Consider the following 14,170-nt stretch of genomic DNA (forward strand, 5'->3'; position numbering starts at 1 on the left):
CAAGATATTTTCCAAATCTGACTATCTCACATGGTTTTCACCACTATCACTAGTTTAAAACATCAACATTCACCTGTATTTCTGCTTATAATCTCCATCCTCTATAATGTATTGTTTACACAACTAGAAGATAGATCTTTAAAAAAGGTAGATCAGATTTAATCACTTTCTAATGCTCCTTGGAGGGGCTTCTTCCATCTACCTGAAACAACGACCATTTCTATCTCTTTATATTATTTTATTTTTCTTCATAGTACTTGACATTACCCATAATATTACAATATGTTTAATTATATTTATTTTTGCTTGTATTCCTTCCTAAAAAAGTGTTATGAAAGCAGAGACATTGTATGTTTTAGTCATTACTGAATCCTCACTAATTAGGACAGTGTAGGACATACACAACTCAAGAAATGTCTATGGAAGCAATGAAAATGCACACATGATTTTATGAGGAAAATAATTTTTAGAAATTCTTCATTGAAGAAGAGTGCAGTATCTTGAAAGTTACTGCAGATCTCTATCCATGAAGACACTGAAATCTGGACTTATGCATAAAATCTGGAATAAGCATAGTACTCTGTCTGCTCTTTGGCACAGTTGAAAAATTAAGGTTTTTCTGCTCTATCTACCCAGACACTTAAAATTACTTCTTCAATTATACATGATACCATGTTAGAACAGATTATCATGACAATATTGCTTATGCATAAGTATCAAGAATAGAGATCATAGCTACGTGTGGTGGCACACATCTGTAAATCTAGTACTTGGGAGGTTGAGGCTAGAGGACCATGAGTTTGAGGGCAGCCTGAGTTACACAGTGAAATGTTGTTAAAAACAAACAAACAAAACAAAACAAACAAAAAACAAAGCCAAACACAAGATTGTGTTTCTGGAGATCTCTCCTATTTATATTTTTAACAACCAAGCTATTATCCAGTAATTAGACTGTATATGAATTTAGCTGTAAAGATCATTATGTTGATCTAGACTCTGTAACTCAAATGACCTGAAGAATAATAGAAAACGTCTATAAGGTGACAAGATTAGAGATACTGTTTCTGGTCAAGAGGGTAGGAAATATAATTTCCCAACGTATAGGAATAGTAGTAAAGGCTGAAAGAAAGGAAAAGGAGGAGACTTACTGTGACTCTTCTGTGTATTAATTAGTTTAAGTGGGCTCTATCAAAATAGTGAGATGAGTTATTAATTATTGTAAGTGGGCTCTATCAAAATAGTAGATGAGTATATATTCTGAGATCTTTTTTCTTTTCTCTTTGAGAATTCTTTGAGATCTTAATAGTTATCAAGAAGGGATTTTTTTTTTTTTAAAGATAAGAAATACTGTTCCGGGGCTGGAGAGATGGCTCAGCAGTTAAAGAGTATTGACTGCTCTTCCAGAGGACTCGAGTTCAATTCCCAGCACCCACATGGCAGTTCACAACTGTCTATAACTTCAAGATCTGACACCTTCACATAGACATACATGCAGGCAAAACACCAATACACAAAACAATGAAAAAAATTATTAAAAAAACCCAAGCCACATATGAACACAAAAGAATGCGAGCTACAAACTCTACAGTCCACAGCTTACGTATTTTTACAGGCTCAACTCCACATTCCTGGGTCTTTCAATGAGTAGGGGAGATAATTTAAAGAAAACAAAACCTTATGTCTTAGTTGTAATAAATTTAATCTAAAGACCTGATATTGCCAATATTCGCTAGAAGATGGCATATATAGAAACAACTTGACATTCACACTACGAAAAAAACAAAACAAAAAACTAAAATGAGCTCAAGCAGAAGTGAGGAAAGAAGCAGAAAGTCTGAACTAGATTTTACATAATTTTAAATGATTAAAAGTGTGAAATGGAATTCAAAGAGAGACATTTTTCCTTTGTACTACTAAAGAATAGACTTTCTTTTCATGCTATTTTCTTTCCTCCTTTAAAACTGATCTAGAACTCAGGACCCTCTTTCTTCTGCTTTCCTCATGCTTGGATTACACACCCAGCCCTTTAGTGCTATTCTAAGAAACATTTATGAAGCCTTTTCCAGAGAAACGGGAATAGGAACTTGAGAGTCACATAAGGAGAGAATGTTTTTTCTAGATCAAGTCTATTAAACTTAAGCAGAGCTAAGAGAACTGGGAACTGGAACTTTTTCAGTTTAAGCTTCCTGTGAGGGAGATAATCCATGGTTCAGAAGCAAACAAACACATACCTGTAAACTGGTCCTAACTGTTACAATTAGTTTGAGCCAAGAAGGAAAATTTCCAATCATTTTACTCAGAAATGATACAATTGTATCCCCATAATCCGGTTTGTGAAATTCTGCTTCATTTAATCCATCAATTAAAATGATGAAATCTTCATCTGGGATTTTTCTCTCTGAGATAGAAAGAAACAAATTACTTCACAATTACCAAGTGGATAGGTAAATTCTCATTGTGTCTTTGATCACATTATCAGTCTGGAAAAAAATGTATTAGGAAAGACCTCTCATGAGGCTTTGGATACTCAGGGTGTATAACTTATTATAAAGACATGCAGTCATTCATTTGGTGAATTAACTGTTTTTCATCAGGCCACATATATATGAGCACATGCTTTTGTTTGTTTTTGAGACAGGTTTCTCTGTATAATAGTTTTGGCTATCCTGGAATTAACTCTGTAGACCAGGGTGGCCTGGAACTCAGAGATCCTTCTGCCTCTACTTCCCGAGTGCTGAGATTAAAGGTGTGCACCACCACTGCTAGGCATGTGAGCATGTGTATTATAGTTTCAGGAATACAGTATTTTCATTGTAAGAGTCTTAAAGTTGGAGTTATGAAGACTTGCATGTGGAAATCCACTATTTTCTCACACATATAAAAGTTAAATAGATTGTGGTTGTTTCTATCATAGCTCAAATATAATAATATCATACATTCTTTTGTGAATTCTATAAAGACTGAGGTAGTATATAGAACTATATGTGAATGTGTTCTGGGAAGAGAGGATGGAAGAATGGGTAATGCAGCCGTAGAAAGTATCTTTCTGAAAAACATTCCAAACACTTAAGTGTAAATAACAAGAATTTGTACCATATTTTCATTCTACAGTGTCATATGGATTAACATTTTTAAAAATTACATTTGTGATATATATGTGTGTGTGTATGAGTCAATTCTCTCCTTCGATCATGTGGGTCCCCAGAGGTTGAACTCAGGTTGGCAGGCTCGGAGGCAAGTGCTTTTGCCCACTGAGGAGCCATCTCATTGGCCCTGAATATTTTAATGAATGATAAAAAATTAATTTGCTTATAAAATTAAATTTCATTTGCATAAATTTCCAGTAGAGTACATTATTCATTATATGACTAAAACACAGAGTATTTCGCTTTTCTAAAGTGGGGACTAACATGGGCTGGCTACATAGATTGACAGTACATTTGTCTACCATACAGAAGGTACTGGATTTGTTCTCTAAGTACTTTTGAAAAAGGAAACATTTCTTCCTTAATCAGGATAATGATATTTTTTAAAATCCCTGTGAGTTTTCCTTGTTTAAGATTTTCCTTCTCCTCTTGGGAAGAGTTACTTAAAAGTTACCTAGGAATGTAGGTTTATGAGATGTTGACAAATAAGTTTATTTAAGTCATTATCATATTTCTTTTTTTTTTTTTTTTTTTTGGTTTTTCGAGACAGGGTTTCTCTGTGTAGCTTTGCGCCTTTCCTGGAACTCACTTGGTAGTCCAGGCTGGCCTTGAACTCACAGAGATCCGCCTGGCTCTGCCTCCCGAGTGCTGGGATTAAAGGCGTGCGCCACCACCGCCCGGCTCTTTTTTTTAATACAAATAATTTCCTAATGTTATGGACATTGTAAAACAATGAAAGATATTGCCAATTTCTTTTCCTTTGTCTAATGAGGTTTGACAGCTACACCCTTAAGAGATTCTAATGATCTTTAGACTGCTTGTTATTATACTAGTCTTATAAGAATGTTTCTTTATATTCATTTTCAAGCTTTTACAGAATATTAAAAGAATTTTTAAAATTAAAATTAAAAAATGAGGACAAAAAAATTGCTACTTCATATTTTGCCACATATGAACATTTTTTCTTTTTGGTCTTTCAAGACAGGGTTTCTCTGTGTAACATTCCTGGCTGTCCTAGAACTCGATTTGTAGACCAGGCTGGCCTCTTCCCTGAGATCCATCTGCCCCTGCCTCCCAAGTGCTGTGATTAAAGATGTGGCCACCCGGCTACCATGAACATTTAAAATGCAAGTACTATTTATTTTTTGGTTGTGAGCCTCACCTTTAATGTCTACATTAAAGAGCCATGTCTACAGCCTGTAACTACTATTTATTATCAGAATTATTTCATAGAAAAATATTTTAATTAAAAATAAAGATATCAACTTTTATATACTTTTAAAATCCATTACCTATCCCCACTCAAATTCTAGACAGTCTCAATATGCTATTTTTCATGGACTAATTGAAGACTTAAAATTATTTGACCCTTATGAGTCACTGTTCTAGTTGACAAGTCACTGGAAAGGTTTTTGTTTTAAAACAGGTATTGGATATGAAACTTAGGTCCTTAAAACGTGTTAGACTAAAGTCGCTCCCTAGACTGATATCATAACTTTCATTTTTGTTTGTATTATGTACTCTAACCCAGCCTTGAATTCACAGTACTCCCACATCAGTGTCCTAAGTGCTGGGATTCTTGGCATGCACTACTATACTCAGGCAACTTTTAGAATTTTTGAGACTTGTTCAGAATATAGTTTATGTTTTCTTGGAGAAAATACATATTCTGCATTTATTGGGTAATATTCTTTAAATATCAATCAGAGCAAGTTGGTCCAAATCTTCTGTATCTTTAATTTTTTCCCTCTACTTGTTTAAATAGTTACTGAGAGTCATTAAAATCTGCATCTTTAACAGGGCATTGCTTATTAAACTCTTTGATCAGTTTTGGATTTATGAAATCGTGATACTAGGTACAAAATTTAGGATTATTATATTATATCTCCCGATGAATTGGCTTTCATGTCTATTAATTATCTTTATTAACTTTATTAATAAACTACTCTAGATTTCTTACAGTTTATGTTATACCCACTATTTTTCTATCTTTTCATTTTCAATTGTGTCAAATTTGAGTAATTATGTAGATAACATATGGATCAGATCTTGTTCTTTATTCAGTCTGACAGTTTCTACATTTTAATGTACTTACTCTATATTTCACAACTAATTTTTTAATATGAATTGTCTAATTTTTTTGTATTATTTTTTTTGGTTAACCATACAATTTTTAATGTTTTGTAAATTGTTTTTACAATTGCTGTTTATGACTTTAAGGGTGAGTAGAAACTACCAGAATTAAGTTGAAGCAATTGAACTCACTCAGAATTATATTAGTAAGGATATCTAAAGCTGGTTATAAAGAAATAAATGAGTATATATATCTTATAGTACAATTATAAACTGTTTTATTATGGTTGAGAATTTGAAGCAGACTCAGCAAACATCTTTATATTCTTTTTGAATACCTATAAGGCACAGCCCTTTGTATCACTGACCTTTTAAAATACCCAAGCAGTGCCAGGCTTGGTGGTGCATGCCTTCAATCCCAGCACAGGGGTGGGGGTGGGATATGGGGGGTGAGGAGCAGAGGCAGACAGGTCTCTGTGAGTTTGAGGTCAACCTGGTCTACATAGTGAGCTCCAGGACATCAAGGACTACATAGAGACCATGTCTCAACAAAATAAAACAAAAACATGCAGATGAGCAGTTTCCCCTTTTATGCCTCTATTCAAAATTTATTTCCTGAAATATCTACCATGTTCAAGGTTAAAATAATATGAATGATAAAAGTTGAACACAAGTAAGGTTTTAAATTCAATTGCATACAATTTAGTCAAAGAGGTAAGAGCAGAAACAACTAATATTTGTACATCATGAAGCTTATCTGGCATATAGTAAATACTCATTAAATGATCATGTTAAACAGGGCAGTGGTGGCACACGCCTTTAATCCCAGCACTTGGGAGGCAGAGGCTGGCAGAGCTCTGTGAGTTCAAAGCCAGCATGGTCTACAGAGCTAGTTTCAGGACAGCCAAGGCTACACAAAGAAACCCTGTCTTGAAAACCAAAACACAACAAAACAAAATTCATGTTAAATTTTAAGATTTTTACATGTATATAATAATGTGCTGAGTAGCACAACTGAGATACCTAATCATTATTTTTTCTGTTTGGCTTCCAGTGCTGATAAAAACATTATGAATGGAGGGAGGCTGGTAAGGTGGCTTACTAGGTAAAAGAACCTGTTTCCACATCTGATGACACCTATGAAATTAGGTAAAAAATACAGTGTTAGGTATACGGATACTGTGTAGGCTTAATAGGAAGGAATTTAGGGCAAGAGTAGAATTTCCCTAGTGCTGGACCTGGTGCACAGAAAACAGCATTCAGGAGCAAGCAGCCACTACAGACTTAGCAGTTTGAGAAAGAAAAGTCGATATGAGGCAGGAAAATAGTAAGCAGGTGTTTGAATATTCACTTGTAGAGAATTTGAAAACTAGGGGAGTTAAGGTAGAATAGCAACAAGTATAGAGGTTCTTGGAGTTTGTATAGGAACTGTGTCCTTGGTTTTCTGACTATGAGACTCTGGATGCAGACTCCTAGGGGAGAATCGGAGTCGAAATGCAACAATATTATGAGGAACATGGGCCGGAAAAGATTCCAGTGGAAGCTTTTGGCCTATGGTCACTAACTCAGGACAGTTTAGATCTGAGTCCTGAGTGTCAGGGGGAAATTTTCCCTGAGGCAAACATGGGTGAGACAAAACCCTCCGCTCTGCTACAGCTGCTGCTAGATGGGAATGCTTTTACAAAATCGTTAAATCAGTGTCAGTTCCCTCTTGGCCATGAAGCTGAGTTTAAGCAACAAGTCTTGGGATGAGACAAGGGAGGAAGTGAAGGGCTTGAGAGACTTAATTTCTCTTTCTCAAAAACTGGAGGCTCTTCAGGTCTCTCCTTCTCAGAAGGGTACTCATCTTTCTTCTGTAGGGGCGGAATTAGACTCACCTGGGGGGTCATCTATCAGAATGGGAAAGTTGCTCATGATTGCCCTGGCGCAAAAGCCTCTCAGAACATGGCAAACGCTCGCTGCTAGTCCTGTGTCTCCCCTTCAAACCAGTATTAGAGAAGCAGCTAGCAGAGGGGAGGAGGTGCAAGGATTTCAAATGTTCCCCATAACTGAGCAGCAAGATGTGCGAGTGCATGTTCTGATTCCTTTTAAACAACTTAAGGAATTAAAAACTGCATGCCACCAATATGGCCTGACAGCCATGTTTACACAAGCTTTGTTAGAAAGCCTTCCTTTAGAGGCCTTGCCTCCTGGGACTGGAAACAAATGGCCAGAGCTTGTCTGTCAGGTGGAGATTATTTGTTGTGGAAAAGCGAGTTTGTGGAGCAATGTCAGGCCACAGCTGAAATAAAAGGGTCCAGCAGATTCCCATCACTTTTGATATGCTTGCTGGACAAGGCCCTTATTGGGAGACAGGTCAACAGTTAAATTTTGATATGGCAGTGGATGCTCAGGTTAACGCAGCTGCCAAAAAGGCCTGAAATAAGCTTCCACCATCTGAAAGACAAATTGAGGATTTATCAAAGGTAAGGCAAGGGTCTGATGAATTGTGTCAGGATTTTGTTTCTAGGCTAATGCAAACAGCAGGCAGGTTAACTGGAGATTCAGAAGCTGGACTTTTGCTTGTTAAACAGCTCACCTATGAAAATGCTAATAATGCTGCTTGTCAAGCTGCTTTGAGATCTTTTAGAAAGAAAGGAAACATCTCTGACTATATACGACTTTGTTCGGATATAGGGTCTTCCTAACACCAGGTGATAGTCATGACTGCGGCATTACAGGGAAAAACAGTCAAAGATATTCTTTACCAGCAAAGAAATTATGGCTTCAGGCAAGGGAAAGCTGTCAGACCACTGAGAAGCTGCTTTGGGTGTGGCCAGATGGGACCTGAAAGGGAGTGTTCTGAAACGGAAAAAGCTTAAGGGCAAATAAGGAACCTGGGTTGTGCCTGAGATGTAAAAGAGGGACACACTGGGCTAATAGATAACGATCAAGGACAGATACACAGGGGAATCTGTTTCAGGGAAATGGATGGAGGGGCCAGCCCCAGGCCTGGACAAAGCAGATCTCTGGGGTAATTCTGCAGGCTGTCTCCCAGCAAAGAAATATATTCAGGACCTCTACAGAGAAACCCCAGGTAGTGCTGGATTAGATCTCAGTTCTTCCATCTATACAGTTTTGACTCCTGAAATGGGGATGCAGGCACTCCCTACTGGTGTCATGAAATGTTTCTCCTTATATGGGGATACCAAAAATTATTAAAATTGATAATGGTTCTGGATACAGTAGTAAAGCATTTCAGTAATTCTGTTCCCAGTGGCAAATTGAGCATAAAACGGGTATTCCTTATAATCCTCAAGGACAAGACAAGACATAGTGGAGACAGCCCATGGGAGTCTCAAGATGCAGCTTCAAAAAATTAAGAGAGGGAAATTGTACCCTCAGTCACCACATAATGCATTGAATCATGCTCTTTTCATTCTGAATTTTTTGTTGTTGTTGTTTTTTTGAGACAGGGTTTCTCTGTGTAGCTTTGCGCCTTTCCTGGAACTCACTTGGTAGCCCAGGCTGGCCTCGAACTCACAGAGATCCTCCGGCCTCTGCCTCCCGAGTGCTGGGATTAAAGGCGTGCGCCACCACCGCCAGGCTCTGAATTTTTTGAATGTGGATGTCCATGAGCAATCTGCCGTGGATAGATTTTTGGCATGATGGCACGGAGCGACTTCTGCTCAGGTGAAATGGAAAGATCCTTGCTCAGGATTATGGAAGGGCCCCAACCCTGTTTTAATATGGGGTCAAGGGCATGTTTGTGCTTTTTCACAAGATGAAAATGAAGCTCAATGACTGCCTGAGCGCTTGGTGCGGTGTGTGGAACACAGGAATTTCAGCTCTGATGATACTGTAACTGCTGATGCTCCTCCACAGGAGCTGGAGTGAGAGCAGCTGAATAGTGTTCTTGATCCACTGATGTTCCATCCTGCAGTCTGGGGAAAGCAGGAGACTAAGGGGGCCCTCCAGACTGCTGAGAAGGAGTTTGGAAGATTTTGTTGCTATTTGGTATTCAAGGACTAAGACTGAAAGCTGGAATGTAAATGGAGCCAGAGCCACACCGCTTCTGGTTGCTAGTGGCAAATCAATGCATGGCTCCTTTAAGAGACAGTTCCTGATTCCTACTAGCAGAGCAGACAGCTTTCCAAAGAGCTCTGTAGCAGTTCAGTTACCTTGGCAACCACCTTTTCCTCAAGACAAGGTTCCTTGGGAAAGACTGCCATAAAATGCTGCTGTAATTGAGAGTGAAGTTTCAGTAATGCTTGTTTGAACTGAGTTGAATTGTTGCATTCAGGAGCTGAAACAAATCTGGGTAAAGGGATTGTCTCTCTGGCCGGTGATTGGCCTACCAGGTACACTTCCATTATGGTGGTGTGCTGCAACTGGCTCCAGGATGGCTGGGAAGGCCCACTGGAGAAGGTGGCTCGGCACCGCCCCAAGTGTTACAGCCCCCTGGCAGCAGTGCTTGCTGAATCTCAGGCCGAGGGAGCCAGACACAAAGACTCCAGAGCTGTTGACGAGTTAGGCTCTAATTTTAAACTTTTAGTGGAACTTTAAGATTGTTACTAGAACTGACTTTTTTGAGTTTTTGCAAACCTCAGAAATGTAACAGTTTTGAGTTCACCTACAATTTTAACTGTGGTGACTCATGATTCATGTACCCTCTGTCTTGTTGTAAGTAAATGTAAATAATTCTGTTAAGAGGTCTCTTTTAGATGTTTGCTAAAGTTTGTAAAGTATAAATAGTCCTATAGAGAGTTTGCTTTTGGATGTAAGTTTGTAAGCACTGTAAATATGGATAGTAATATTCATGCTAGAATTATGTTAACCTGTTGATTTTAATGAACCATGTTTGGTGAAGTTAAGGACGTCTTTAGGTTTGATGTAGCTGCATCAGAAGTTTATTGATTTATTTGATGCATTGGCATCAAGAGTTTATTGATTTAAAAAAGGTCTTGGTGCAGCTAAGGCTGTTATAGACATCTTAGATCCATTCCAAAAGGACATTCCATCTTGGTCATCCTCTACTCCTTTACTGGGGGTATGTGGCAGCCATAGGGATTGCTATGGTTGTTACAGCTAGCTGCAAGCTCTTAGTAGGGATCTGAGTCAGAGCTGAGTTAAGCTCTGTACTTTTCCCTGCCAGAGGCTGGTAGTCAGAAATGGGTAAGTCCTTTTTGCTAGCTGCCAACCTAAGATAGAGTACACTTGACAGAAAGCGTATGTCCGTGATGGGTAAGGCTGATTAGTGAAGAAGACCACCGAAGGCAGGTACAGTCTATCTGAGGGGTTTGAGGGGCCCTTTAAAATATTAAGAAGGGGGAGCTGTAGAGACCCACAGAGGCTTCCTCTCTTCTCCTCATATGAACCCTGAGAAAGGTGGGAGCTGGCCTCTCATAGAAAGCTATAGAGGAAGAGACCCACCCTCATCCTCTGGCCTCTGTACATGTGGATGTGTATATTCATGTGCAGGTACTATATATGCAACCCTCCCCACACACCAACCCACTTCCCCACACCAAAAAAAAAAACAAAACCAAAATTAAAAAAGGTAAAAAAGTGTGCAGCGGAGAGAGGTTTAGGAAGTATGCGCTGGCTTAAGGAGGAGACCGTACTTAGGCTTTAATGGAGACCAGGGCTGTGGAGGAAATGGGAGGAAAGGCATGAGTATGAGAGGAAGATAGAGCCCATTAATTACATTTTCATTTAAAAAAATTAGCTTTTCTGATACAATTTATGTACCACAAAATGTCTATACACCCTTTTAAGTACCTTTCAAAGTGAATAGTTAAGTGATTTCTAGTATAAATACTCAAGTGTACAACCACAGGATGCTTTATTTGTATGGACAGGGCAATAAATATACTGTAGATATTTTCCAACTATACAATGTTCTATAGTATAGAGTTTCTAAGCACAGAAATCCTGTAACAGTGAGCTGGAGCTACAATTTTACTGATTTATTCTAATTCCACAGAAAGGATTAGAAGCTCTATTACGTTTATTATAAGAAAACTGAAATTTAGAAATCAAAATGAGAACTTTTACAAAGGAACAAAGAAGTATCAGTTTCTACAGGAACTTGTTCTTTCGAAATAGGGTCTTATTATATTGCCTAGGTTGGGCTTGACTTCCTGGACTCAAGCAGTCCACTTACCCCAGCCTCTTCCAAGTGTTGGGACATGTGTTTACCATCACACTCCACACAAGCAGTCTTTTGTAAACTATATTCTGTAGACATCAGTTATGGGACATTTAGTTTTGGCAATGTAATAAACATAATTATTTCTATATCATGACCCAAGTGACCAGGGCTCCTTAAGACCTCATCTATACCTTTGTGGAGGTTCTCCAGAGGCTCTAGGACTCCCCTCCGGAAGGAGGCCATGGGGTCTTGAACACAGGACCGGAGGCTTAGCATGCTTTGCAAGTGAGGTTCTCGAAGAAGCTGTTCCCGGTAAGCTGTCAGCTGAGGTGAGCGGCAGAGCAGGGCAGCAACATTGTGGACAAATTCTGGTACCAGGCAGGTGTAGGCATTATCTGCTTGGCAATAGTGATAGGCAACCACCTACATAAAGACGAGATTGCAAACAAGCTTATCAGCAACTATGGTTACCATATGACCATTCCCCCAACACTGTCTTTGGTTTCTCCATTTCCTCATTTTTTTTCTTTTTTCTTTTTTTTCTTTTTGGTTTTTCGAGACAGGGTTTCTCTGTGTAGCTTTGCGCCTTTCCTGGAACTCACTTGGTAGTCGAGGCTGGCCTCGAACTCACAGAGATCCACTTGGCTCTGCCTCCCGAGTGCTGGGATTAAAGGCGTGCGCCACCACCGCCCGGCTCCTCATTTTTTTTCAAATAAAAATAAAAGCTACTAACTCAACTGTATAATTTATGCATAGTCCAAATTTAGATAGAATATTTCCATTGTATATACTTATAATATCACAATCTAAAATTAATATTTATAAATAAAAATAGGATATTCCTTCTGGATTATGAGAAACAGGAAGCAAGACTGAGAATGAAGATGTTCATTAATATTGCTAGCATTTATTCAAAACAGTAGTATAGAAAAGGCTACTATATAACAAAGCATTAGAAATAAAACAATTTGAGGAAAATCATGTTACTCTCAACAGATACACATGCTTATATCACTTTTTGGTTACAGTTGTGGTTTTTTTTTGTTGTTGTTTTTTGTTTTTTGGAGACAGGATTTCTTTGTGTAGTTTTGGTGCCTGTCCTGGATCTCACTTGTAGATCAGGCTGCCCTGGAACTCACAGAGATCTGCCTGCCTCTGCCTCTAACCTCTAGTGCTGGGATTAAAGGCATGCAACACTGCTGCCCAGCTACAGTTGTGTTTTAAGACAAACCTATAAAATAAAGTAATTTAGATTTAAAAATTATCAGTAAATATTTTCTGAAAATCCAGATAGAAGAAAAGTACCAAACTTAGATAAAAGGGAAGGAAAGAGGTGATATGAGCCATGAGTCTTAATAACATTTAGGTTCTGAGCTTTCTGGTTGGCTGTTTTAAGCTACTTGTCAGAACTATACAGAATTTACTCCCTATCTTCTGTTCTGGCTGTTCTTGTTGCCTCAAGAGAAAGTGCAAAAGAGGGTGCCCCCCCTTTTTTTGATAGGGTTGCATGTAACCAAGGTTGGCTCCAAACTCCTGATCCTTTTGTCTCCATCTCCACAGTATACCATTATGCCTAGCGCAGAGGGTGATTTTAATATACATCACTCTTCCTCTGGCTCTTACTCCTCAGAAAAGTGATGGGATACTGTCGAAAACATGGCATCAGTAGGAGAGATTCAGCTTGATATATGGAAAGAATCTGACACGGTGCTCAGAACACAATAATCACTTCTACACTCCTCTTACTCATCATCACCATCATCAACATTCTACATGTTCATTTTAGCTACTAGCTTTGTGCCTACAGGTAACTCTGACATCCTACTAGCACTCAGGGATGTACTGGGAATGCTTTCTTCAGTTACCTCTCATAAAGGAGTTCTAGTCTGAAAAAACTCCTAATCTATGTGTGGTCATCTCTTTAACACATTCTGGAAATGCCAACTCTTTTAAACAGTCGCTTGTGAGTGAAACAATGAAGTCTGAGCTCAATACAGGGACTAGAAATCAGAGGTTGCATTTAAAAAAGCTCCACTCTTTAGGTACATTAATCTGTGCTTTATTATCTATCTTAAAGACAGTGTAAGAAGCCCAAAGAGACCTTGTCCTCTCAGTCAAAAAGCAAAACAGCAAACCTTTGAATCAATATATAATCACACCATATTTTGCTTCAATTGATTCCAGATGTAGAGGCAAAGTACAGCTCAGCAAGCTTTGTATAATTTAATTGCTTTTTACCCAATGCAATGGGGTATCATTTTACAGATAAAGATATAACATTTAGAGATTTTTTTTTTCTGATTTTGTTAAAAATTATGTGTGTACTTGTATAAATGGGGCTTCATTTAACAAAGGTCAGTGTTAAAAGTTATATTTTCTTTTGGTTTTTTTTGAGACAGGGTTTCTCTGTGTAGCTTTGGAACTTTTCCTGGAACTCACTCTATAGACCAGGCTGGCCTCGAACTCACAGACATCTGCCTGCCTCTGTCTCCCCAGTGCTGGGATTAAAGGCATGCGCCACCACCGCCCGGCAAAAGTTGTATTTTCTAAAGCTGCTTCTCTTTTTAATTTTAGTATTTGGCATTAAAATATAAAGTCTTGAGTTCTTTGGAGAATTCAGGTAGAAAATCCATTCAGATTTGCAAGGCGTTAAAAAATAGGTTACTAACTACACATTTCAAAGTAGTTATGTAGTATGTATAAGCATATAAATTCTGTCAAAACTATCTGATAGGCACTGAGATGTCTTAGTCAGATAAAGTGCCAACACTCATGTAAAAACAGCTCTGTGTCAGTAATCTCAGTGCTGGGGAGGCAC

The 14,170-nt window shown here is 38.3% G+C and overlaps 1 protein-coding gene across 14 annotated transcripts in view; it reads right to left on the reverse strand.

Annotated features, from left to right (window-relative positions):
- Nucleotides 1-14,170, reverse strand: part of Tanc2 (tetratricopeptide repeat, ankyrin repeat and coiled-coil containing 2) — a 314,497-nt gene that overhangs the window by 68,954 nt on the left and 231,373 nt on the right. For all 14 annotated transcript variants that reach the window (XM_052756540.1, XM_052756535.1, XM_052756531.1 and 11 more), the window contains 2 exons: nt 11,544-11,775; nt 2,232-2,398 (listed from right to left, as the gene is read on the reverse strand). In XM_052756540.1, the coding sequence (XP_052612500.1) occupies nt 2,232-2,398; nt 11,544-11,775 (399 nt within the window). The remainder of the gene's footprint in view (nt 1-2,231; nt 2,399-11,543; nt 11,776-14,170) is intronic.

The sequence above is a fragment of the Peromyscus californicus genome, unplaced genomic scaffold (assembly GCF_007827085.1).
Source record: "Peromyscus californicus insignis strain IS unplaced genomic scaffold, ASM782708v3 Scaffold_3__1_contigs__length_106647218, whole genome shotgun sequence".
In the NCBI taxonomy this organism is placed as follows: Eukaryota; Metazoa; Chordata; class Mammalia; order Rodentia; family Cricetidae; genus Peromyscus; species Peromyscus californicus.